The sequence below is a fragment of the Oreochromis niloticus genome, linkage group LG3 (assembly GCF_001858045.2).
Source record: "Oreochromis niloticus isolate F11D_XX linkage group LG3, O_niloticus_UMD_NMBU, whole genome shotgun sequence".
In the NCBI taxonomy this organism is placed as follows: Eukaryota; Metazoa; Chordata; class Actinopteri; order Cichliformes; family Cichlidae; genus Oreochromis; species Oreochromis niloticus.
In genome coordinates, this window is record NC_031967.2 from 51,356,365 (window position 1) to 51,384,267 (window position 27,903).

The following is a 27,903-nucleotide window of genomic DNA, read 5'->3' on the forward strand; positions in this document are numbered from 1 at the left end:
TCTGTTCCCGGGTTCAGGCCCTCAGAGGGCAGCTGGCTTTAAGCTCAGAGTCTCATTAATGTCCTCTGCAGTGATGCTGAGTATGTGAACATCAGCTGATGCAGCTTCCTGAAGCAGAGCGAGAGCTCTGACTGAAACCTGAGCAGCTCTGACACCAACAGTTCGGCTGTAAATGACTCAAAGCATAAAAGATGTTGATGTTTGACTCGTTGTGTCTCTGATTTTCCACAGGTGAACATCACATCTGGAAATCTTACCTTCTGTTTCAACGGCTTTTTCAGTCCTGAAACTGGAGGCGACTGTATTGTGGAGCGTCCACTGGGCACAGACCAGTTTTACTTTTACACATATTCATATCATTCTTATTATTATCCTTATTGCTACTTCTATATATCTTTCAATAATGTGAGTGTTTTTCTGTATCACACAGTTAAATCTGTCACTTTTCACTGTTTTACCACAAATTAATTGTATAAACACTGCAAACCAAAAATAAAATTTGAGGTTTTATCACATCAAACAGTTTTGTAAAAGCCTTTAGAGGAAACTTCCTGACAGTAACTGAAACTTTTCTGTTTGCTCGTTACAGTTTGCTTTGGTTCATTATGTCTATGACACACAACCATATCTGTACTCGTACAATTACATCTCTGATCCAACGGTGAGTCTCTGAGTGTTTATAAACAACTTTACATGTCTGTTAATGTTTAAATACTACATTAAATACTTTCTAACACAAACATCGTTTTCTCTGCTTTGTGGTCATAACATTGATTGTGTTTGTTTCTGTCCAGGTGTTTGAGCTTCAGGTCAGTGGAACCACAGTCGATACAGTGAATTTTACTTCATATTATTATTATCAATACTTCAACATCGGTGGATGCAGACACTCAGGTAAGTGAATCTAAAGCTCCAATTCTCCGATTCTGTGTCTTCTGTAAAATTGAACTATTTAAATGTTATTATGATGTTTGTGCTCACAGTTGTTAAATGAGTCAGTGATCTGCGAGTGTTTGAATTCCTTCCATCCTCAGGTCAGATGTATCGACCTGGTACAGTGATCAGCTCTGATCCAGAAACCTGCTTCAGTCTCACCTGTGATGAGACTGCACACCTCCACAACTCCAGCTGTGGTCCGCAGGAGCGTTGTCAAGGCAACAACATGTAAATGTCTTCTTTGTATTTTAAAAGAAAGTAGGAAGTGTTAGCATTAAATCAGCAGTGATTGAACTCATTTTGAACAGCAGCTCTAATCAGATCAAAGAGCTCAGTGAACAGTGAGTTTGATAAAATGCTCACACTTCACACACAGCTGCTGATTCACAGCTGGATTATTTGATGAATCAGGTTTCAGTTCAACCCCTTTTATTTGTCTGGCTGGCGTCTTGAACATGAGAGCTCCCCCTGGTGGCTGCAGCTCCCAACAGCAGCTCATTAAGATGTTCATGGTTGGATTTTTTTTTGTTGACCAGGACATGTCCTTTAGCGCACATATTAAACAAATATGTAAGACTGCTTTCTTCCGTTTGCGCAACATCTCTAAAGTTAGAAATATCCTGTCTCAGAGTGACACTGAAAATCTAGTTCATGCATTTATTACTTCCAGGCTGGACTACTGTAATTCATAATTATCAGGATGTCCTAAAAAATTGCTGAAAAGCCTTCAGTTAAACCAAAATGCTGCAGCAAGAGTCCTGACAGGGACTAGAAAGAGAGAGCAGATCCCTTCACAGGGACTCTAGACTAACTTTTGTCACGGTTGTTTTTCTTACATGCATCAGCATAAAAGTTGCACCCAGTTTTTTCAACTGCATTGCTTAACCCCACTGTTTTAAATGTTCCCTTTTTTAAATTGCTGTCCATACAGACAATATTGATTTTTAAATTTTAACTAACAATCTTGTCAACACAAAGTTCTTTATTTAGAGCAAATTTCTACAAGAAAGATAAGTTACTGGAAAAGTGCTCGTGCTTAAAGTGCGTTGGCACTTTAGCGCTTTTTGGCAATATTGTAGACAATGTTAAACTGAATCATCATCTCGGCTCCTCTGACGAGCTGTTTGTTGTTGCCTGCTGCTGAAAGGCAGTGAGGAGAGGGGACACTTGGGCAGTGCACTTATCACAGCATATAATTATTTCTGGATTTGATTCAACTTAGCCTCAGACAGTCAGAAATATTATAATTCTGATCATTTATCAGGGCTGACACTTGTGAGACTTCATCAGAGGTGTGAGCATCACAGCAGATGCCTTTGTGTCAAAGTAACTGAGGATAAAACAGAAAAACATGAAGGAGATTTTTCTGGCCTGGATTTTTATAGCAGAGAACCTTAAAATATTCTGCAGTAGATCGAAAACTGAAGAAAAACATGACTCAACATATAAAATTAAGTGAATGTTACAGAGGTTTTATTAAAAACACTGCTGAGCATTTTGCAATTTGGCATCTTTTTAAAACGTTCTTCGGTATTAAACAGCAGAAATAAGGCTTTCTTGTCAGAGGTCATTTTTGAAAAAGAAAAAAACAGCTGCTGACAGCGCTTGTACACAACAGTGTGAAATAAGCAAATGAATGGGAGAGAGAGACAGAGCTGTGCATGAAGCGTGATTTCATCTTGGTGGAAGCTAAACAGCAAAGATAATAGGGAATTAATGATGATATTTATCAAACGGGAACAGCAGTTTGGATCTTCTTTTGCTGCTGGCTCAGTGAATTTTGTTTGGAGAGTAAAAAAAACCTGCAGCTAAGAATCTGTGAGCTGTTTCAGCCCCGACAGCGTGTCCATGTTCATGCTGTCGGGAGAGAAAGCCGACAGCTCACAGATTCTGACGCGTCGGGTCCGCTCTCTTGGTTTATGTCTTTGTGTAGAATCTGTTTACCTGCTCTCATTTGCTGTTTTAGCTGTTTGGTGGTTGTTGAAATAGTTTTGCGAGTTTCTGGCAAAATAATTTACATTTAAAAATCGATTCAGGATTTAATGAATAAATATCACCTTATTCAAGCTGAAATCCATTTTAATTAGAAAGTTATTGAAACCCAGCCCTACTACTCACCTCTGTCTATCTGCCTGCACTTTCAAACATACACACACGTAGGGAGACAGAAATATCTGGAACACAATATGGGCATAATGTGTGTCTGTTGTTGACCACACGACTTTCAGAGTTGCTCAGACTTTTTGAGGGGGACCGAACGGGTGGTCGCACCAATACTATTTTGTTTTTTTGTTGCACCATTGAGAAATTAAGCCACATATGCGACCAAATTGGTCGCACTTTAGAGCCCTGCTTCATTGACTAACAGGTTTCCTCCTGATAAGATAGCACATATCCTTCAAACTGTCGACAAAGTTGTTGCACATAGGACGTGACATGATTGTTGGAGTTTTCATTCTAAGGTCAAAGGATCTTTATGTCTAAGTGACTGTTGTTGTGATTTAGGGCTATAAAAACAAAACTGAATGATGTCGAATTTTCTGCTTTTATCAGCTGCGTGTTGGATGCCATGTTGGCCTCCACCTGCACTGTGACCGGCCCCACTATCATCGACGTCCACGGCCAGATTAACTCCATCCAGGATCGGTGTGCGTACTCTCTGTTCTCGACTCCGTCACTCCCAGACTTCCAGGTTCTGGGGAATTTCAAGGACCGGCGTCGTAAAGATGTGAGCTTTTTGGACAGTGTGACGCTGCGTGTGGACGGGCATGACATTCACCTGGAACAAGGTGGGAGAGTTCAGGTAAGCGACCTACAGCCACAGTTCATGTGTCAGAGTGGAGTCTGATCCAAAGTCCTCCCTCATCCTCTGCTGTGTCTCCTCTCATCTTTCTTCTCAGGGCTGTTAGAAGCAGTTCTTTCAGAGCTGCTGAACTCAGTGGTTGTTGCTGTGAAATCAGCCTGTTTGTGTGTTTGACATGTTTCACTCAGTGTTTCCTCCACTTTGTCTCTGCTGTGATGCAGCTGGACGACTCCACGCTGACCCTCAGCAGCTCACCTCAGCTGGTTCACGGTGTGCAGCTCTCTAAGGACCAAACTGGAGTCACCGCCAAGCTGTCGCTCTCCAACCTCACCATCTCTGTCTTCTTTGATGGCGACACCGCACAGATCCACTTAGAAGGTACAGAAAATAAAAAGTTGAATAAATGGAATGTAAACTCCAAACTGTGCTGTTATTTATTGAGCTGCTATGTCTGTCCATTTTGAATATTGATGCTGATCTGACTCATTCTGTCCTGATCCTGTGCAGGACCTGCTGGTTCATCTGTGGAGGGTCTGTGTGGAAACTCCAGCAGGTCTCTGAGTGACCTGAGGCTCTCTGAGTACAGCTCCACCAGGTAAGACCTCATCACAAGAGTCCCTCTGACTGCTGCTGCTGATGTTGCAGATACAGTGGAACCCCGACTTATGAATACCCCGTTAAACGAAAAATTCAAATTGCGAAGGCACTGAACGGCAGTATTTCTGCCCGTGTTACAGCAAAATGCCCGTGTTACGAAATCCGCTGGCTCTGATTGGCCGAGCCCAGAATGCCCAGAATGCCTTTCCATAAAATTAATTGGATTTGGTCAAACAGATGTGTGGCAGACTTGCGTTTCAGTAGCTGCTACCGACAAACCAGCAAAAAAAACAAAAAAAAAACGCCAAATGTGTCATCTGTGACACTTGTGAGGTTATCTCAAACACACTCCGTCAGTCTTGATGCCGTTGAACAACAAAATGTTTAAAAATGTCGTGAGTTTACCTGGTGATATCCTCATGCATGACGCGATCGCGAAAACAGCAAACAATTAACACCACGCTGGTGTTGTTCACAGGACAGCAAGAGTAAACGATTGGGAGACTCTAGTCATTGTTATCGTTCCCCTCCTATGTTTTATAAGATAAGATAAGATAAGATAACCTTTATTAGGAAATTTGTTTTGTCACAGCAGGAAGTGGACAGTGCAAAAGTTATGAAGCAAAAATTAGAATAAAATAAAATAAGAATAAATACAGTACACAACTGTACAGAATAGAATAAAATAAAATACTATATACAGTAGAATAAAATAGAATAAAATATACAATGAGATAAAAATAGAGTACAAATGCTATATACAACTGAGTAAAAATACAATGATGCCAGAAAAGATTATTGCACATTAGTGTTATTGCACATGTGTGGATGTGTGTGTTTGATCAGTTAAAGTCTTTATTGTGGAGTCTGACAGCAGTGGGGAGGAAAGATCTGCGAAATCTCTCCGTCCCACACCATGGGTGCCGTAGTCTCCCACTGAAGGAGCTGCTCAGTGCTGTCACAGTCTCATGCATGGGGTGGGAGATGTTGTCCAACAGAGATGACAGCTTAGCCACCATTCTCCTGTCACTCACCACCTCCACTGGGTCCAGAGGGCATCCTAGAACCGATTTCACCGTTTTTGCTTCACAACTAAAGCGTGCAGTTTACTTTGTGTTAGAGATGGCACGATACCACTTTTTTATGTCCGGTACCGATACCGATATCATAAATTTGGATATAGGCCGATACTGATATGAAGTCGATATAGTGTGGTTTTTAATCAATAAAACTGTTTTTTAATATCTTGCTGCTTTTTGTATAAGTTCATACTCAAGTTAAAAAAAAAACACTAAAGCTATTCTGTTATACAAAAAATACACTGCACCCAAAATATTTCATAGTTCAGCAATACTGATCAATCTAATAAAGTTAAACCTACTCCATCCTTGCTATTGTGGTATTTTAAAGAGTAAGCAACCTAACCAATACGGTTCTAAAACTCCCAGCAAAAAATAAATAAATAAAAAAAAATAAGGAACCACCCTCCACCTCATGATGCTTAATTGACGTAATAAACTTTAATTTGATGCAGTGTGAAAAAAAATGCCCAGATATAAATTATTTTTCAAGAATAATTAAATAGATTCAACATCTTTCTTCAACAGAATTGCAGACTGCACAGATGGTACCTTCCCAAAGGAAAAAGTACTATAGCTTACTAGGGTATATTAAACTTAACAGTTACTATATACAGTAATGGACTTCTATACATTTTACATCCGATTAAAACTTTGGGTGTAAGATTCAGATAATTATTTATTAAAAGCTAGACATTTTAAATGAGAATAAGAAAGAAAAGTATGTCTTTGTGCCCCCTTTTCCCTGTTGATGCCCTATCGGCCCCCCTGGCTAAACTTTGCTAGACCCACCCCTGCACAGTTACCAGCCGTCAGGTACGTAGAAAACGATCCTGGTGTGGAAAGTAATATTAAATAAATTCTAACAACAGCTTGTCAAGCTTAAACGTGCTGCTGTTGTTCAGCCGCTGGTTTCCTCTTTCTGGTGCAAAGTGGGCCAAAAACAAACAAGAGAGACGGACTCGCGACAGAAAAGCCGATCAGCTGATCATTAATCAGTTTCATGATTGAAGTAGCAGCAAGAAGAGGCAGTCGCTCCATATATCGGTTGTTAAGCTTAACGCTGGAATGCTTTACAAACAGTCAGAGATGAACTTACACACTTGCTTTACTTCTCTCTGGGATAACTTCCTCGGGGAACAGCAATAGACGGGCAGGCTCGGTTGGGTTTAAAAGTGTCCAAGATTACATGTGCAACCTTATCACCGATGTTTAGAAGTGATCTGCTGTCGTTGACTATAAAACTAGAGGATTTTGGGGATGTAAACAGAGCAAAAAATAAGTGAACAACTAAAAAGCGCATAGACTGGAAAGAAGTCGTCGTGACGCCAACGTGCCATCTTAAGATTTAAAAATATCATTTTTTGTTCTAACCCTCAAACTCAATGGTAATTTAAGTATACTTATTTTTCACTTTTTCAAACGAAAACATCAGCACTTTTCATACTCCCGACAGCCGGAGCGGGGTGTTTACTGTGCGCACTTTGGCACACGGCGAGTCAGACCTGTACGCTGCTTGCGGAGCCTCGCCATTGTCTGTCAGTTTGTCGAAATCCTCCTGTGGCTGTTCCCATCGATCTCGTCTTCGCTCACAATTTGCAGATATTTGGTGTCGCTACATGATCCATGACAGTGTGAGATGAGACCTGCTCCATTTTCTGCTCAATGCGCGTCTTTTTACAAATGCGCTTTCTTAGCGTTCCATCAATGACTACTTCCGGGGCATAGGTCATTCAACTACAGCTCTGTTTAAAAAAAGAGTTTGAAGGGAAAAATAAAATCTAATTTGCTTTTGGTCCTTGCTTTTATATTTAATTTGTTTGTATTGCAGTGTGGCCGTCTGAGAGAAAATACTTTTGAATACTTTTGAATACATTTGAAAAAAGTGTGTTTGTGTTTTTTTTTCTTTTTTTTTAGGCATAAACACCTTTATATATTTTTTTTTAAAAAAAGGTCATTGATAGTGACACACAACACCACTCTTTTTTCACCTTTTAAAGCAGAATGACACGCTCAAAATCTGAATTTTAGGCTTGAGTTCGTTCAATGCTGAAATATGAAAAAATTGCACCACCTGGTGGCCAAATGAAAAAAATTACAATTTTAAGGCCCGGGCTCCAAAGTGTCACCGTCACTTACAGGACTGCATTAACTTTAGTTAAAATAATCGTGTAATGCAAAAAACAGTGTTTATAATGGTTTTCAATGGGACACAAATCGACCACTAGGACCATTAGAGGATGGGTTTTGTAGGTTAAGCATAGTATTGCTTAACCAGAAAGACTATCATGAGAAGATTTTGTCACTACTCAGTGATGAAAATACTTATGAGCCCCTGAAACGAGACCCAGGAAGTGGCTACAGGAAGAGGGTCATAGACTGTCTGAAGCAGTTAGAACAAGACAAGGCTATCGACCGGACCTCATACCACAGGCTGTACCCAGGGGAGTCTACACCAAGTCTGTATGGTTTACCGAAAATACATAAGCAGGGTGCACCTTTAAGACCAATTGTCTGCATGATCAACTCGGTCACCTATAACACCTCCAAGTTTCTGGCTTCGATCCTCAACCCGCTGGTGGGCAGCTCTGAACACCACATCCAGAACACCCTGGATTTTGTTGAGAAGGTGAGAGATGTCATTATGGAGGCAGATGAAACCATGGTCTCGTACGACGTTACATCTCTCTTCACTTGCATCCCAGTCACGGAAGCGTTGGAGGTAGTCCGTAAGAGATTACAGGATGACACCAACCTCAGCAACAGGACCACTCTCAGCATCAACCAAGTGTGTTTGCTTTTGGAACTGTGTCTTCATTCCACCTACTTCACATACAAGGGTCAGTTCTACAGGCAGAAACATGGGTGTGCCATGGGCTCCCCAGTTTCACCCATCGTGGCCAATTTGTACATGGAAGAAGTGGAAAAGAGGGCGTTGCTATCCTACCCTGGAACACCACCAAGCCATTGGTTCAGATATGTGGATGACACCTGGGTGAAAATCAAATCTCAGGACGTACTACATTTCAGGGATCACATTAACTCGGTGGACCGACACATCAAATTCACCAGGGAGGATATGAAAAGTGGCAGGTTAGCCTTCTTAGACTGTGAGATTTCCATCAGTAATGGGGGACATCTAAAAGCTGACGTGTACCGTAAACCTACGCATACGGATCAGTATCTAAGGTTTGACTCTCATCATCCACTGGAGCACAAACTGGGTGTCATCAGGACGCTACAACACAGAGCGAACACCATCCCCACTGACACAGCGGCCAGGGAGGCAGAAGAACAGCACATCAAGAAGGCCCTGAGTAAATGTGGTTATCCCAGCTGGACTTTTGTCAAAGCTGGGAAGGCACCTAAAGAAAGCTCCAGCCGATCCAGGAGAGAAGGACAACCGCTGCCCAGGCGAAAACCTGTAGTGATCCCATATGTGTCAGGAGTATCGGAACAGTTGAGACGCATTTTTTCTAAACACCGGGTCTCTGTGGCTTTTAAACCCCAAAATACGCTGCGCCAAAAAAACTGGTCCACCCCAAGGATCGGGTCCCCCGACACAAACAGAGTAACATAGTGTACGCTGTTAAGTGCCAGGAGGATTGCCAGGATTTATACATCGGGGAAACCAAACAACCTCTAGCGAAGCGGATGGCACAACACAGAAGAGCAACCTCATCAGGCCAGGACTCTGCAGTTTATTTACACCTACAGGCCAGTGGACACTCTTTCAACGATGAGGATGTACACATCCTGGACAGGGAAGAACGCTGGTTTGAGCGCGGAGTCAAGGAGGCCATTTACGTGAAAAGGGAAAGACCATCTCTGAATCGAGGAGGGGGCCTAAGGGTACATCTTTCGCCATCTTACAATGCTGTGATTGCAGCCATTCCCCAACTCTCTGTGAATGGTACTCATAGCCATTGATCAGTGTTCTTTGATCAGTGGGTTTTGGTCAGTGATTGTTGATCAATGGTCATGGGAATTTGCATAATTATGATTAAGGAACTGACCTCACAGCCCATTGTTCCTTCAGTGGGCTGGTTTCAGTCATTATGCAAATGTACTGTTTATAAGGTTTGGGGAAACCTGCAGTCAGCTGAGACTGAAGAAGTCACTTGGATGAGTGACGAAACGTTTCTCCCACAAAACGCTACGTCCAGATGAACAGATTCAACTTTTGGAGATGGGTTTTGTAGCTTAGCCACTGAAGCTAATTTAAGGAAGTCAGACTGAAATTTTAAAATAAAATTAAAAAAACAAAATTAGGGGGGGAATTTGGCTATATTCCATTCAACACAGTGCAAATGGCTTGGATTTGAAAAATGCAAAAGCCACAAAATGGTCACAGGATCTTTTTTAAACTTGATCAGCTGTTGTTAGAATTTATTTAATATTACTTTCTAGTATCAGCTGGTGTTTGCTGGAGCCACAGCTGTAAAAGCTGCTGGTCATGATATCGGTTTGGTTATCTGGTGAGAGGGAAACATGAAGATGAAATCAGGAGATATCCTTACTCAGTCATCACAGGTGAACAGGTGATGGAGAAACAGGTTTACCTTTTAGGTGACATGAATGGGTTGAAGGAAAGTTATGAACTGTTTCTGAGAGACAAATAACACCAGGATCCTTTTCTAAGTAGCTGACAGCTGGTAACTGTGCAGGGGCGGGTCTAGCAAAGTTTTGCCAGGGGGCCAGGTAGGGCATTAACAGGGAAAGGGGGGGCACAAAGAAATACTTTTCTTTCTTATTCTCATTTAAAATATCTAGCTTTTAATAAATAATTATCCGAATCTTAAAACCTCAGTTTTCATCTGATGTCAAATGTATAGAAATCCATTATTGTACATAGTAATTTTTTTGAGGGTCCCAACATAATTTCTTCAGAAGTAAGTACTGTATATGATGCCAGTATTTTCCCACATTTTTTAGATTCTGTACCAGTACTGTATGTAAAATGCCATCAAAAAGTCAATTAAATTTTATTCTTTCTCACTTGTCTTTCTTTCTCCTTTCACTTTTTAAAGGTTGCCATGTTAGAAAAACTATTTTGCCCTGCCATGCTGTTTATTGATGTGATAAATGAATAGTTTATGAAAATATCACTAAATCTGTCATTTATTATCTTTAATGTTCAGTAATGATCATGTCTCACCTGTAGTCTTCTCTGTCTTAATTTCAGGTTTCCACCATGTGTTGTAGATAGTTCAGGAGGTTAGCTCAACCAAGTCTTTGAGTTTCAGCTAAGTACTGTTTAGAATACCAGAATAGGGAGGATGGTGTAGGTTAAAGGTTAGTCGATTGATACATATATACCAACAAGACAGTGTACATCACTATCACAATGACGTTTTGTTTTCATTCAAAGGCTTTATGGTTTTTCCTATAACACCTGGTGGGTCGGTCTCTAGTCAAAATGCCCGGGACGATTTTTTGTCCCAGTCCAGCCCTGGCGAGGTGTGAAAATTAGTGCTATTGCACGTGAGTATGGCCGAAATCCTTCAACCATAGGAACAATTCTAAAACAAAAAAGAAGTGATCAAAGCAGGTAAACCTTCAATGGGCACCACCATCATGTCCAAAAGGAGGAGCCACATACACGACGAGATGGAAAGGCTTCTCCTTGTTTGGATTAAAGATAAGGGAAAGACTGGCGATACACTCACCGAGATGATCATTTGCGAGAAGGGCTCCTCAATTTATGATGATTTAGTAAGCAAGGCACCTTCCGATGAGCAGCCAACGGCATTGACGTCCTCGCAGGAGACACCCCCATCCTCCCCAGAGTTCAGCGCGTCGCATGGGTGGTTTGATCATTTCAAGAAGAGGACTGGCATCCACTCTGTTGTGCGTCACGGCGAGGCAGCAAGTTCCGATCACAAGGTTGCTGAAGAATTTATTAAAAAATTTAAGGAACTCATAAATCAAGAAGGCTACACGCCCCAGCACGTATTCCACTGTGACAAGAGCGGCCTCTTCTGGAAAAAAAATGCTGCGGCGTACCGCAGAGGAACTAAAGATGCCAGGCCACAAGCCCATGAAGGACCGTCTTACCCTCGCCCTGTGTGCTAGTCCAGTGGGGACTGTAAGGTCAAGCCACTCCTAGTGTACCACTCAGAAAACCCGTGTGCCTTCAAGAAACACAAAATTTTAAAGGAGAGGCTCGAGGTTATGTGGAGGTCCAACCTCAAGGCCTGGGTGACCCGACAGTTCTTTATCGAATGGGTCAACTTGGTCTTTGGCCCTGCTGTCAAGAAGTTCCTCGAGGAGAACAATCTCCCCATGAAGTGCCTGCTGATCATCGATAACGCCCCCGCCCACCCCTCTGGCCTCGAGGACGACCTCCTGGAGGAGTTCTCGTTCATCAAGGTTCTCTTCCTCCCTCCCAACATGACCCCTCTCCTCCAGCCCATGGACCAGCAAGTCATCTCTAATTTTAAGAAACTTTACACGAAACACATGTTCAAACTGTGTTCCGACATAACAGAGAGTATGCAGCTCACCCTCAGGGAGTTTTGGAAAAATCTTTTTGACATCGTTGCATGCCTCAAGTTGATTTCTTTGGCATGGCGGGAGGTGAGTCATCGGAAGCTAAATTTTGCTTGGAGGAAGCTGTGGCCTGATGCTGTTGCCCCTCGAGATTTTGAAGGCTTTGAGGGGGAGGAGGGAGAACCTCAACCTGAAGTCGAAGTTGAGGAGATCGTAAATTTTGGCAAGGCACTGGGACTGGAGATTGATGAGGAGGATATAAACGACCTTGTGCTTGAACATCAAGAGGAGCTGTCAACGGCAGAGCTGCAAGAGTTGGAGGCGATGCAGCACTCATCAGTACAGCAACAGTTCAGCGAGGAGGAGGCCGTCATACCATCAGCCAATATCAAGGACATTCTCTGCGATTTTCAGAAGGTGGCCGATTGTGTCGAAAGAAATCACCCTGAAAAGAACTTTACCGCTCGTGCTATTCAGCATTTTAGTGATGTCTGCCTCTCCCACTTCAGATCCATTTTGAAAAGTAGACAGAGACAGAGGTCGTTAGATAGATTTTTCGGAAAGAGGCCAGCAACAAGTCAACCTTCAGGTGAAAGTGTGCCTTAGAAGACGGAAATCGATGAAAGTAGCAGTAGTGATTAGTTAAAAAACATAAAAATGCACAAAAATATAAAATAAAAAAATATATAAAATAGAAAATTAAAAAAAATTATACAGTACAAGTTTAAAAAATATGTAAGTTTTAGTTTTAATGTTTAGAGTGTTTTGTACACGTAGCATACACATGCACGCATGCATACACATGCACGCATGCATACATACAGCTGACACATATGTACACTTATTCCTCTAGTTTTGAATTATTGGTAATATTTTTACCCAAATGCGATACATCATAAATTATAAGCAGACATAACAAAGAAAGTTGAATAGTACATTGTTTATTGTTGCCGTTCTTTTTCACTTGTAGTGTTTTTAGATGCCAGGGCTGTTAGCAGATTAAAAATGTTTGTTAATAAAAATAATGTTTTCTTTGGTCTTTAACATGCATTTCAGTGTCTGTTGCACTACCTTCTTATGTTTAAATTTATCTTTGAATGAAAAAAATCCAGAACTTTACACCCTAATGTTATGCCAGTTTTCCTCGTGGTGGTGCCGTATGCATGCATACATATGTTTTCTTCAGCCTCCGCCACCGAGAACTTCATCTCCAGCAGGCATCGCCTCACATCGCTTCGACATACGAAAATTTTCGTTTTACAAAAGCCCCTCAGGAACGGATTAATTTCGTAAGTTGGGGTTCCACTCTATTCTCTGTTTGTATGAATGAATCTGAAGGTTGTTGTTTGTCGCCCCCCTAGCTGTGAGATGCAGTACAGTGAGACTGCTGACAACACGATCGACTGCACCAGTGTGACTGAACGGTGAGCAACTGATCCACACAGTATGGAACATCTTACCATTTTATTTTTAATTCACTTTAAAACAACATAACAGCTGAACAAAGTCATCTACAAAAACATAAGATAATGAGGAAAAACATCAAATCAGCATTAAGTTAAGATAAAATAAACATTTATTAGTCCCACACATGGGAAATATTTTTGGTCACGGCAAAAAGTAAAAGTTAAGAGCAGTAAACATTAAGAAAAACACAATAGGATAAGATGAAACATAATTACATACTATAAAAAATAAAATAACATTGTGATGGACCTAGTTAAAAAAGCAGGAGTCAAATGAATTAGGGTTTTCATTTATTTAACCCCCACAGTCTTATTTACAAAAGTAATAAATGTTGAACTCATAAAAAGAAACGAAACTGAACTCGGGCAGAGAACTGCAAACTTAGCAAACCAAACAACTGCCCAAACAAACGTAACTGACCTAAAGAGGAAAGGACACAGTGGTATTGTGGGAATAAAGAAAATATTTTACTGCTACATATAGCTACATTAAAATGTTTATTAAAGCCACTAGCATTAAATGAAAACTTTTATTAAAGGTGCAACTATAATCACACATTGCAAATTGTGCTCATGAAGAGTTGATGCTCAGTCTATGGAAGGTCTTAAGCTTCGTTTGGCGCGACGTCCCGGCGATCTATTGTGTAAGTGACTTGGAGCAGCAGAAAGGTAACGCCTACACGCTTACAAACACAGAGGATTGAAGATAGGCCAAAGGCCTGAAATTCATTTAGCTTCAAAAGCATTCTGAAATGTATTTTTGGGCAGAGACCTATGCTGAGTGTGTTGCAGTATACCTCTCCCTACGCGTGTGTTCAATTAAATCATTGTTTGACCAAACTCTTCTGGACCATTGTTGTTTTGGTCTCATCCTCAATATTTGGAGTTCGGTTTCAGTACACATATAAAAACTTCCCCGCTCTGGTCGATCCTTCAAGCTTGGGTCCTCTACCAGAGGCCTGGGAGCTTGAGGGTCCTGCGCAGTATCTTAGCTGATCCTAGGACTGCGCTCTTCTGGACAGAGATCTCCGATGTTGTTCCCGGGATCTGCTGGAGCTACTCGATTAGCTTGGGAGTCACTGCACCTAGTGCTCCGATTACCACTGGGACCACCGTCACCTTCACCCGCCACATCTTCTCGAGTTCTTCTCTGAGCCCTTGGTATTTCTCGAACTTCATGTGTTCCTTCTTCCTGATGTTGCTGTCATTCGGAACCGCTACATCGATCACTACGGCCGTCTCCCATTTTGACCTCGGGACTTCCAGGTTATACTCGGCACAGATGTTCCTGTACACTATGCTGGCCACTTGGTTATGGTGTTCCATGTATGCCTTGCCTGCTAGCATCTTGCACCCTGCTGTTATGTGCTGGATTGTCTCTGGGGCATCTTTACACAGCCTGCACCTGGGGTCTTGCCTGGTGTGATAGACCCCAGCCTCTGTGGATCTTGTGCTCAGTGCTTGTTCCTGTGCTGCCATGATTAGTGCCTCTGTGCTGTCTTTCAGTCCAGCTTCATCCAGCCACTGGTAGGATTTCTGGATATCAGCCACCTCCTCTCTCTGCCGGTGGTACATACCGTGCAGGGGCCTGTCCTTCCATGATGGTTCCTCGCCTTCCTCCTCTTTCTTGGGTTTCTGCTGCCTGAGGTATTCACTGAGCACGCTGTCAGTTGGGGCCATCTTCATGATGTATTCGTGGATGTTCCTTGTCTCATTCTGGACTGTGGTGCTGACACTCACCAGTCCCCGGCGTACAGCCTCAGGGTGCTGGACTTGAGATGAAACCCTCCATGCATGGCAAGGAGCTTTCTTGTCTTTATGTCAGTGGCTTCTATCTCCTCTTTTGGCCAGCCTATTACCCCAGCAGGGTACCTGATCATGGGCAGGGTGTAGGTGTTGATGGCTCTGATCTTGTTCTTACCGTTCAGCTGACTCCTCAGGACTTGCCTGACCCTCTGCAGGTACTTGGTGGTTGCAGCTTTCCTAGCGGCCTCTTCATGGTTCCCATTCACCTGTGGGATCCCCAGGTACTTGTAACTGTCCTCTATGTCTGCAATGTTGCCTTCTGGTAGCTCGATCCCCTCAGTTCTGACTACCTTCCCTCTCTTTGTTACCATCCGACTACACTTCTCCAGTCCGAACGACAATCCGATGTCATTACTGTATATCCTGGTGGTGTGGATCAGTGAATCGATGTCTTGTTCACTCTTGGCATACAGCTTGATGTCATCTATGTACAGGAGGTGGCTGACAACTGCTCCATTCTGTAGTCGGTATCTGTAGCCAGTCTTGTCAATGATCTCACTGAGGGGTTTAAGGCCTACCAGCAGTGGGGACAGGGAATCTCCTCGTTAGATCCCGCACTTGATGGTGACTTGTGCTATGGGCTTGAGGTTGGCCTCTAGTGTTGTCTGCCACATCCCCATTGAGTTCCTGATGAAGGCTCTCAGGGTCCTGTTGATCTTGTACAATTCTAGGTATTCCAGGATCCAGGTGTGGGGCATTGATTCATAGGCCTTCTTGTAATCAATCCAGGCAGTGCACAGGTTGGACAGTCTGGTCTTGCAGTCTCGGCTGACTGCTTGGTCTGCCAGTAGCTGGTGTTTTGTGCCTCTGGTATTCTTGCCCATCCTTTCCTGTGCCCCGCTGATGTATTGACCCATGTGCCTGTTCATCTTAGCTGCTATGATGCCTGACAGGAGCTTCCACGTGGTGCTGAGGCAGGTTATTGGTCGGTAGTTGGAGGGGACTGGTCCCTTCTGGGGGTCCTTGAGGATCAGGAATGTACGGCCTTCAGTTTGCCATTCTGGGTGTTTCTCGTCAACTAGCAGCTGGTTCATTTGTCCTGCCAGGCACTCGTGGAGTGCAGTCAGCTTCTTCAGCCAGTAGGTTGACCAAGTGGGTCCAGGTGTCAAGCTTGGCCATGATCCTATCCTATTATTCTATGTGCTGGAATGTGCAGAAAATAGGTTTAAATGTTACACAAATTTCTTCCAGTCAGAGAATGTTGCATATAATTAAATTTTTTGCTTGATGCATAAAATTAAAAGAATAAAAGTAATAAAACAAGTTTTAAAAAGAGATGTTTCCATTTGATTTCATTTTGTATGATGGATTATGCAGAAAAAGTAGAATTGGGCTGAAAGATCTATCGCTTTATTACCTATTCAGGTTGTAAATTGTGTTTTTAAAAAGTCACTAAGTAATTAATTACTTAGGAAAATAAGTAATCAGCAAAGTAACGGGATTACGTTTTTGGGGAAGTAATCAATAATTAGTTACTGATTACTTTTTTCAAATAACTTGACCACCACTGACTATAATTAATTACTTTTTCAAAGTAACTTGCCCAACACTGGTCTTCACACCTTGGTGTGGGGCCAGGTTTCACAATGAGCTCACCCGAAACCATGGCTAATTGTGACCCACACCCATTTTCACACCTTGGCTCATGTGATTAGGAAGAGGATCATTAGGGGGTCGATTGTCCCTCTTGGTGGGATACTCCCACAGGTCTTAAATCTGGGACTCTCCACCGCTTGACCCTAGAACTGAAGAACCTTCTTCAATGTGAGGCCAAACGTCCTCAAGCAACTTAAAAAAGTCCAGACTCTTTTTCTTTCTGTGCTCTTGTTTACTTGTACCAGTTAAAAATCATGCAGCACCATTTTGTAACAATTGTAGAATGAGAGGGAGGCCTGGCTAATTCCAGTCAAAAGAGAATTACAATAATCCAGACGACAGGTCACGAACACATGGATCAAAGTGTCTAGGTGGTTTTTAGGGGGGCTTAACCACAGGGTTAACATACGAGTCATGTTTTAGGCTGCGGTCTATTTTCACAACTAAATTGGTGATGCTGGACTTTTCATGCAGGACCAAAGAGGAAAGATCAAAGGCAGCTGAAGCCACTGTATTTAAAAATCATGACCTCTGTCTTTCTTCTTTTTTCATTAAAATTAAGTAGGTTGAGTGCCATCCACCATCTTTCTGTATCATACTTAAATTATGTGTGTTGGGTCTGCACCTCGCAGGCCCCGTTGGTTCAAAGACTTATCACCCGTTAGCAAAGTAAGAAAAACAGCTTAACCGGTTTTTACTTGCTAGTAAGTGGAGTCTGGTCAGATCCTCAGAGCAGCACTTCTGCCCTCGACCTCAGACGACTCCGAAAGAACCAGCCTCCACTGCAGCCTTTTATTCTGTCACACACAGTTTCACAAACAGCCTTTGTAAAACCTCCCTGTGGTGCGTCATAAAATGTCATTAAACTAAGGCACTGAGCATGTGTATGCATGTCCGAGCGTGTGTGTGTGTGTGTGTGTGACTTCCTGATCACAAAGGATCATCTCCCCTCACCCTGTGTATGGCTTAACCCCTCTAATGGTACACAAGCACAGGTGAGGTCATAAATGGCAAGAAGTAAACATCCTCCCTAAATAAGGACAGAGAATCTTCACATAGGGTTTCTGCAGTTAAACACTAACCAAACACTAACCTCCCCCACCTAGATGTAGGCCGGGAGGAGGATGGAAACAGAAGAATGTCTTTGATCATACAGTTTGAACCAAGGCTTACAAATTTAAGTAAAACAATGACAACTATTATCAAAATTAACCTAACAATGTGACTTCAGCACAGATGGAAGATAAAAACACCTGATCACAGATGATTATTTTATTCTAATTAATCTTTTTTTTTTTTATCTGTGATACAGCTGTAATCTCCTGAAGGAGGCGCCCTTCTCCTCCTGTAACAGTGACATTGACCCAGAGCCCTACATAACCGCCTGCACCGACATTTTGTGTAAATATCCTGCGGTGGACGGACTCAACTGTCAGTTCCTGAAGGCCTACGCCAGAGCCTGCAGTCTACACAACCACACTCTGGATGGCTGGACATCAAACACCGGCTGCTGTAAGACCTTAATAAGACCTTAATAAGCTCTCCTTTGTTAAAGACCTGAACTGTGGATTTTTAGAGCTCACATGTTTTCAGGATAATACATCAGTGTGTTACTCTGTAGCCTCTGAGGCCTTCTGTCAGGACAGGACCTGCAGCGATCACGAGTTCTGTGGTGAGAAGACGGTCGGTGGTGACACTCGCTGCTTCTGTCGGGCCATTTTTGCCTCCAAGTACCAAGAAAACAACTCTTTGGGTACGACAGCTGTGACATCATCATGACAACAGGGCTGAATAATGGAGGGAAACTTCTAACTCTGATTTTTCTGACTGATATTGTGACGTTCAGGTGATCCAACAGTCTGCATGCAGAACTCTGCTTCACTCACTCTGGTCGGTTGTCTCCTGGAGGACAAAGGCATCGACTACTCTGCCTTACACCTCAATGACCCGACCTGCAGGGGTCAGGTGGACGAGCTCACCCACATGGTGACCTTCAGCTTCAACAGCAGCAACAGCTGTGGGACGGAGGTCACGGTGGGTTTCATCTCCTCCTCTTTACCTTCTACAAGCAGCCAAACATCTTCCAGCATCTGCTGAGCTTCTGCTGCTCTACTCCAGTTTGGGATCTTTCTGTGGGATCAGCTTCACCTCTGACCTCTGTGGCTTCTCATCATGTTGATGATCTGTGAAGTTTATACATAGAAACATCCAAGTCGGAGTTTGATTCAGTACAAGGAGAAACTCGCTACTGTTTGTGCTGTGTTAAAATAATGTGACTTCATTCAATGTGCTTGACTCGTCTGCGTGACACAAGCGGTCAAAGGCAGAGACAGAAAGGAGACCAAAGCTGCTGTTGTTGCTGTTAAGAACAAAGTGAATGAGTTTGATGTTTTTAAAGTGTCTAATCAGCAGATTGTTTGTGATAACATCATACTTCTGAGTTAGAGGTCCATCATCTTCAAAGTGCAGTCAAAGTGCTGATGTTCTTAGATTAAAATCATTGTAAAGAGACTGAAAATAAAGTTAAAGTGGCTGCATGTGTCAGTGCAAATAAAGCAAACAGAGCATGATTTACATTCACTTTTTCTAATTGATTAAAACTGATTAAGTGCACGTTGGGATTAATGAACTGAAATGTCAGTTGTTAAAAGTCAGTAGTAACATCTGATTGTGTGACTCTGCAGACCAACAACAGCCAAGTGATCTACAAAAACATCATCACGACCCAGAACAGCTCCTCTGACATCATCACTCGTCATGACCAAATCTACATCGACTTCTCCTGCGTCCAAACTCAACCGGATATCAAGACTGCCACCTTCAGGATCAGACACAGGTGTGTGGTTGAATTACTTTAAGATGTGAAGCTTCTCGTGAGGTTTGTGAGTCAGAGAAAGCTGAAGTGTGTTTGCGTTCTGCAGCTCTGTGATCCAGCACCTCACATCTGGAGTTTGGGATTACACTCTGATTATGAAGGCTTTCACTGACGCCGGCCGCACACAAGCTGTGGAGTCCAACACTGAGGTGCAGCTGAACCAGAAGATCTGGGTGGAGCTGAAGACTGACGGGCTGGATGGAGACATGGTCGTCATGGTGACCGACTCCTGCTGGGCCACTGACCAGCCATCACCCGACAGCACTCCGAGATACGACCTGATCATAAACGGGTGAGACAGACTCAGAGAGTCATGTGGTTTTGATCTCTCTCATGGACTCCTGAACAAAGTGTGTTTTCCTGTCTGTGAGCAGCTGTGCCAACCCTGCTGACCAGACTGTGCAGGTGGAGGAAAACGGACTGGGAACCTCCAACTACTTCTCCTTCAACATGTTCGAGTTCACCGGGGGCTCTGGTGAAGTCTTCCTGCACTGCAAACTTCACGTGTGCCCCAAACAGAACAACTGTGTCCCGGTACAGCTTTGTTACCAAACACATCACACACACAATCAAATGTATCTCTCTTCTGTTATGATCATTAAACAGATTATTTTCACTTATTCTTGTTTCTATTCTGACACAAAAGCTCAAATGTTCTCAGCAGATTCAGTCCTGAATGAAAGGATCAGTGTTGATCTTCTAAAGTCTGAACTTTGTCTCTCTTTGTCTTTAGACTTGTCCTGGAGCTGCTCACAGACGCAGATATGCCAGGTCCAAATATGAAGGTGAAGCCTTCATCAGCATGGCCTGGACTCATTAGGTAAGACACAGTCTGCTGTTTTAATAGTGCTGAGAAGTGTTTGTAGACAAAGTGCTGATTGTTAGTGCTGTAGCAAATATGTTTTCCACAGAGAAATGATTTATTTTATTCAACTGAAAGATATTTACTAAGTTCCTCACCAATGAGTTTGTGTTTCCAACTGTCCTCATGCGATAAACTAAATGAACTGCTGAGTGAGTGAAAACTCTTGGTGTGTGGTCTGTAGCCTGGCAGTCCAGGATCAGGTTGAAGGCCTGTAGTGTTTTCAACAAGCATGTTGGTGACACTGAGTTAAACCACAAATTATAACCCTGCAGATTAGTTGCAGCTTATTTAATTGTCTCCATGAACATGTGGTGAAAACTGAAATTACAGATAATAAACTCCATCTCAACAGGTAGAAGCATGTTTACATCAATAAAGTGCATAACGCTCACTAAAACATTCATTTCAGCAAACTATACATCAATATCCAAACCTATCTGTGTAAACTATCGTATAGAGAAACTCCCAGCCTAAATAATTCAGAGTAGATGGCATCTGATTACATTTCTATACTGCCTTTAACATGTGGCGCTAGTTTCCCAGCAAAAACCGAGCTGTGGACTTTCAGAAGTACTTGACCCGAACCGGAAGTACTTGACCCGAACCGGAAGTGCGCCACCAGAACCAGAAATACATTTTAGCCATCTTTTCCTTTAAAAAAAACGTATATAAAGCATGAATTATACATTTTAACATGTATTAATTTTTTAATGACAAATATTTTTAGAATTATTTATTTTAAACGTATTAACTTATTTATTCAGAAAAATGCCTTAGGGCAACATACTCCATGCCTGGCCTGAGGAGGCCGCTATGTTAAACAAACATTATGCAATCAATCCTTTTGCATGAGGAGGATAAATTCTGTAACCGGTCTCATAAAGGTCTTTACACACCCTTAATCGCATGTCGTTACCTCAATCTTCCTTACTCAATTGTCATTCCTTGGGAATTTGGCAGTGACCCTGGCCATGGGCCAGCTGTTTCGTCCAACCTGCTTGTCCATGGGCAGAACCAGGTCACCAACTTGGAGGTTTCTGCGTGACCCAGTCCATTTCTGCCTTTGCTGCAATGTGGGTAGATACTCTCACCTCCAGCGTGGATAGGGGATAGGACGAAAGGTTTCTCTGTATCAGTGGACACAGGGATGAGCGACCATGCATTTATTATGGCTGTAACTTCAGCCATGAGTGTGCATAACACGTCGTGAGTCAGTTGTACCTTATTTTGTAGTAGCATGGAGTCTAGTATTCTGCGGGCGACTTCGGTCATGCGCTCCCAAGAGCCTCCCATGTGCAATGCATGTGGCGGATTAAACTCCCAACTGCAGCCTTGGATGGTTAGGTACTGTTGCAGTGATTTATCCATTCCAAGTTATTTGAAGTGCCAATAAAATTGGTGCCACGGTCAGATAGCAGCTGTTGGGCGGGGCCTCTTAAAGCAAAGAACCAGCGGAGGGCATTTAAGGAGCTGGACGTGTCCAGAGATTCTATTACCTCAATATGCACAGCTCTCGAAGTCATGGAGGTATACATGATGGCCCACCGCTTACTTTCAGCTACTCCGCCCCTGGTTCACCTGGTTGTTATGGTCCACGGTCCAAAGACATCAAGGCCTAAAAGAGGACATGTTTTTAGGCATTCAGGTGGTAGATTTGCCGTGAGTTGTTGTTCTTGTTTTCCACACAGTTTGCGACAGGTTAAACATGTGTGGATTGCTGAATTGACTAGTATTTTGGTGCCTAAAAGCCACAGTCCAGCAGCTCTGATTGCTCCTTATGTCAGATGACTACCTTGGTGCCTTGTTAGCTTGTGGTAATGGCGAATGAGCAACACTCTCAATTTCTGCGTGTTTGAGTCGGCCTTCTACAAAAATTAGAGTGTCCTGTAACATTAGGCTGAGCTTCTTGAGGGGGCTCTGTTTTGAGATTGGCTTGCCGGCATCTGGGCAGAAAGTTCCTTCTCAAAGTATGCCTTTTGTGTCTCTTTGAAGATGACAGTTTTTCTCCTCTGGAGTGTGAGGCAGATGACATTTGTGCTAGCCTTTGCATTTTTTGTTTGGATTAGTCCCATTGACTGACTTTGCCATGTGGATAAGATTTGCTATGGTTCTGACTAAGGACTTAAAGGTGTAAAAGTGCTCAAAATGCTTACAAATGAGTACTTGGAGGGGAGTGACGTAAGTTTTTGCTTGTGGTCTAATTTCTGAGTCCTTATCTGGTTCAATCAGGTCAAACATTCCACTCACTTGTGTTGTGTCTGCGGCAGGATGGTGGATGAAGGATGGTCCGGTGAACTAGGTGGACTTTTTTAGTTGGAATGCTGACAATGACCTAGACGCATGGTCTGCTGGATTTTTCTCTGTGTGCAAATAATGCCACTATTCTGGCTTGATGACTGGCGAATGCACTGTACACTGTTGTGAACATATGCGTAAAACCTTTTTGACTCGTTACAGATGTAGCCAAGCACTCCTTACTGTCTGTATAGAAGTGCACTTCATCAAAGTTTAAGTCCAACTCATTTTTAATGAGGTCGGCCATTTCTGCTGACAAGATGGCTGCACATAGTTCAAGCCTGGGTATTGTAGGTTCTGAAAAGGGGGCTAGTTTTGCTTTGCCCATTACGAAGCCTACCTCCACGTTCCCATCTGTTTGAATTGCCTTTAACCTCCTAAGACCCAAACTCTTCCACGACATGCATCTTTAATTTCTCTTGGATATTTGGGCATATTGGGGCCCAATAAATGTAAAAACAAAGAATTTCCAGATTTTTTTTTTTTTACCTTATTTTTGTTTTTAAGAAAAATGAGAGCCACAAATGAGGATATTCATTTAAAATTTTGATAGAACAGTAGCAGTATAATGTCCTCGTAAGTGGATATCAGGCCCATGTAGAACAAAATTGAGTATTTTGGTCTAAATAACGCAAAATGTGATGTCCACATATGTGGACGGCAGGTCCTAGGAGGTTAAGAAGGCTATGGCTCCTGTGGCCTTAGTAGAGGCCATAGGAGCCATAGGAGAGATGGTCATGCTGAGGAGAGACCTCATGCTGAGGAGAGACCTCAGCATGACCATTGGAGAGAATCTTTTCCATAAAGGCCACATAATGCTGCTGCATTTCAGGTTTCCTATTTAGCGTCCGATTTGAGGATGAGAACCTTGTGGCTACCTTGTTGTCTGTTTTTTGGTAATTGTTGGTGGGGTTCCTTAAACGGAAGTGGGGCAACCCAACTGTTGTCCACATCTCTGTACATAGTTTAGAAAGTGTCCTGTATTGAGTGAGCTGGTTTATTGTCGTTATCTGTCTGGTTAAAAACTGTTTGACCCAGAGTTTGTTCGGGCACTTTACCTGGTCTATTTGTGTGTGGCACTTCTTTGAGTTGCAGAAGGCTGCTGCATGGTTGGAAAACTGAAGGACGGCCATTTTCCAGAACAACTGTCTTCAGGGTGCTGACTGTAGGTCTATAAACATTACCCAGACAGACCTTCCCAACTACAACCCACCCTAGGTCTAGGCGTTGGGCGAAGGGGGCATTATGGGGGCCACTAATTCTCTGCCTGACCTTGTGTGCCTGTAAAACATCTGCCATGTAAACCACATCCCTGGTAGCAGGAGTATTTCGGCTTTAGGGTCTAGTTCTGGGATGTACTTTGATATGGTTTGGAGGTGCGGCTGATGTAGCACTGCGCTGGGATTTGGGATTTCACTCCTATTGTTAGGAATGTCCTGACACTCTATGAGCAAAGGTAGAGGGATAACTACTGACCTATCCATTGACTCGATATGGAAGCCTTCAGCTGTTTTATCCCATGTTTCTACAACACCAGAGCATGTCCTAAGATTGCAGGAGAAAGGTTCACTTTTAATGTCAAAAAGTTCGAAGAACTCAAGCTTGGCTAAAGAACAATTGCTCTGATCGTCTAGTATTACATATGCCTTAACAGCTCTGTCCTTGTAACCTTTAGGGTACACCAATACAAGACATGGAACATGAACGTCCCCGCTGACCTGGACTGCACACGTCTGTGCAGCATGTTGTGACATCAACTGTGTCGTAACCAATGTTCCCTATAATTTTTCATGTGTCTGAGCGAACAGACAAACTCCCTGAGCGATCCCTTGGACCACTGTGAGCAACAGCAGACGTGTGCACTGTGGTCACGCCAGCATCGAATCCATCCAAGTTACATGGTTTATTAAAATAATCATATCACAGCATTTACATTTATGTTAGACTACTTTTAATTAACTGCTTTAGCCCACTTACAATGAAAATTAAAATACATCTTGTTCATGACCTGTGTAGTATGTTAACACTATTGGAAGTAAAAATAACTTGAACTCCAATTTTGAAAACACAGTTGTTTTCTTTTTTTAATAAAGCTCTGACTTGTATTATAAGTCTGCGGTCTGGGAGAGAGTCCTGTAACTCTGTCTGCAAAATACAGTATATAATGACCAATGTTGGGCAACTAATTATATAGTTACTTCTTCAAAAAAGTTACTGAGTTATGCAAGCAACAAAGTTTTTTGCAGCTGTTTACCTAAAAGTACAGTCATTTTTTAAAACAAACATTTCAAAAATATTTACAGAACAATCAGCTGTTCTGCATCAAATTTGATGCCACAGAAATTAATTTTGCCACTCCAAAGAATAATTTCTGTCCACTATGAGACAAAGTAAAACAACAGCCTGATACCTGCAGGCCTGACAACAGGAGATGTATCACTCCTGTAAGACCTGTAACACTCACCTCATTGTTCTCACACAGAACAAAACTACTGACTACACTACACACTAACCACACAAGATTTGGGCTAAACAACTAAATGCCATGTTGCCATATCATTTTTTGATTGGTCGAAATGGTACATTTTTCGACCAATAGGAAAGGGTGGGGGTTTTTTATTTTGTTTTTGCTCACAGGTGGAGAGCGCTTTCTAGCGTTTTCCTTTTAAAATGCTGTTTTTACCGTTTCTTCCCGCAGTAAATATAAACAACGATAGTATTCATAAAGAAAACCAAACATTGCAGATATTTTTATCCTAACACAATGTCATTAACGTGACTTCACTCCACATCAGCCACGCCGCTTTGCTCGCCAAAACACCGGTGTCGGCACATAAGGACGCTGTCATAGCCCATCAACGACGTTGATTAGCTGCGTATATACGAATGTGAATCACATTATTGGCTGGACTATGGGATAAGGTGGCATCGTTCTAATCATATACGGGAGCAGCCAGTCACTTACTGACTAACACTGCAAAACAGAATTGTTAACATATTTACTTTAATTTCAATTCAGGTTCAATTTTTTTTTTTTTTTTGTGCAATACAGATTATTTGTGCACAGAGACCGTGCCAGCAGTGTGTAATTTCGCACACACGCAGCTTAGAGGGAACATATGTCATGACTGCTTGCTCTCTCCCTGCCATTCTCTTGTGCTGGAGGTGGAGCCTTATTGGTCTGTGGTGGAGGATCAAGATGCACGACTGCATCGTGACCTGTGCTTTCACATTCAGAACACTTTACTGAAGATTTGCATTCCTTGGCAAGATGAGTGTCTGAAGAACAGCTTCTGAAGCATATTCATTTCTCTTTCAGGAAGGCCTTCCTTTCACCAAGTGGTTTCTTCCTAAGCATGAATTACACATTTTAACAACATGTATTTATTTTTTTTTTATGACAAACATTCTTAGAGTTATTTATTTTAAACGTATGAACTTATTTATTCAGAAAAATGCTTTAGGACAATACAAGGCCCATCTCAGCTCTGATGATGAGCAGATAAGAGGAAGAAGTGACAGCGAGCACTGAGGGTTGTTCAGCAGTCACAGTGGGGTCTGGTTTATCTTCTCAGGTGGTTTCCATGGTGACTCGGACTGACTTACCAGTTACTGACCTCCACGATGATCCTTGACTTCTGATTGGTCCTAAGCCAGAGTTTGGATGTTGGAAAGACTGAGCTGAGTTCAGCTGCAAACTCCCACAGCTGGAATAAGCAGATGTTATTTTAGAGCAGGACCAAACTGTCGTCTCTGACACATGATAAAGTTCAGATGATGTTTTTTTTTTTTCAGTTTCATTAGTAACTTGGTGAAAGGGAAGAGTGTGAGTGTGATTTCCAGCCTAACAATATAAATAGCCTGGGGTATATCTACACTCCTGAAACTTAACAGAATCAGATCTCACTAACACTGTCAGATATTTTACTTGAGTTGAGGATACCGACATATTTATTTCTTGGTTATATTCATAGAAAGAAATATAGGAGCACACGTCCAACGCTTCCATGAACAGTGAGGCCTTAACCAAAGCTGTATTTTTCTTTCTCAGGTTGTTGTAATTTAAAATGATTTAGGTACAAAGTGATGAAACTTTCCAGTGAATCAAGTAAAAAATGTTTTATTCTGTGAACATGAAGTGATTTAGAAGTAAATATGAAAATCATCTCTTTAAGAAGGTGGTAATCAGGGTAAAATATTTAAAGGGGATCATCTGGTTTCTTACTATTAGTTTTGTAGCTGAATGTTGTAAAGGTGAAGGTGTGTGGATTTCTTTTTTACCTGTTACCAGACCATTATAATCATGTGAGGTATGCAAGTAGAGTCTCAACTCAGATTGTCTTATAAAATAAGCCGGATGCAGCTCAAAGTGGACACAGCTGCTGAACTGTTATTAGAGAAAGAACCAAGAGAGGACCACAGCCGAGTTATCAAAGTTGTAATTTGGTCTCTTTAAGGCAGGTGAAACAAACCAGTGCTGGAGTCCATGTGACAGAAGACTGACCAGCTGTAACCAAAGCTGCAGTCAGCTGATCTGTGGTCATATCTTTAAACAACTGTGTGACAGTAAAACAAAACAGCTGGTTTATGTGTTTCCCATTTGAGCTGCTGATTGGCACTTAAAGTTGCAGGACAGCATCACCTTTACTGTGATCTTTAGTGCTCTGATAAACTCAGGAACATATGTATGATCCATCCTTCCTCTTAGAAAACACACAGTACAAAGTGATGATTTCATGGTGACTTTTTCCTTTCTGTGTTGTTTTTGGAGGCAGCAGTGTTGATAACAGCTCATTGAAACTGAGACTCGATGCCCTGCTCTGTCTCCTTCATACTTTACTGTTTGTTCCAAAAGACCAAAAAAATAAATAAAGGACATGTGTAATAAAATAATCAGAGTTTTTTTCTCTTCTTTGTCACTTCCACTCAGAAACTGTTTGTTGCCATCAGCTGTTTCCAGGTCAAAATTCTCTTTAAGTTCTAAGAGTATAAAACACATTTCTTTCATGTCAGTCTGTCCTTGATACATGTATGTGTCATACTGTTTCACAATGTGTGGCCTGTGGACCTCCACAAATGCGTTGTTTGATTTG

At 42.3% G+C, this 27,903-nt stretch overlaps 1 protein-coding gene across 1 annotated transcript; it reads left to right on the forward strand.

Annotated features, from left to right (window-relative positions):
* Positions 1–693: 693 nt before the first annotated feature.
* LOC106098950 (alpha-tectorin) lies at positions 694–27,683 on the forward strand. Its single transcript, XM_019360213.2, has 15 exons — positions 694–699; positions 795–894; positions 1,035–1,164; positions 3,490–3,739; positions 3,961–4,117; positions 4,247–4,334; positions 13,269–13,331; positions 18,088–18,287; positions 18,397–18,528; positions 18,622–18,809; positions 19,460–19,611; positions 19,697–19,942; positions 20,025–20,184; positions 20,384–20,470; positions 26,386–27,683. The coding sequence occupies exons 1-14, from the start codon at positions 694–696 to the stop codon at positions 20,468–20,470; spliced, it is 1,959 nt and encodes a 652-aa protein (XP_019215758.1). The 3' UTR covers positions 26,386–27,683.
* The last annotated feature ends 220 nt before the right edge of the window (positions 27,684–27,903 follow it).

Coding starts and splice junctions, on each gene's coding strand:
- LOC106098950 (XM_019360213.2), top strand. Junction 4,118..4,246: donor CGCACAGATCCACTTAGAAG/GTACAGAAAATA, acceptor GATCCTGTGCAG/GACCTGCTGGTTCATCTGTG. Junction 18,288..18,396: donor GACATCAAACACCGGCTGCT/GTAAGACCTTAA, acceptor GTTACTCTGTAG/CCTCTGAGGCCTTCTGTCAG.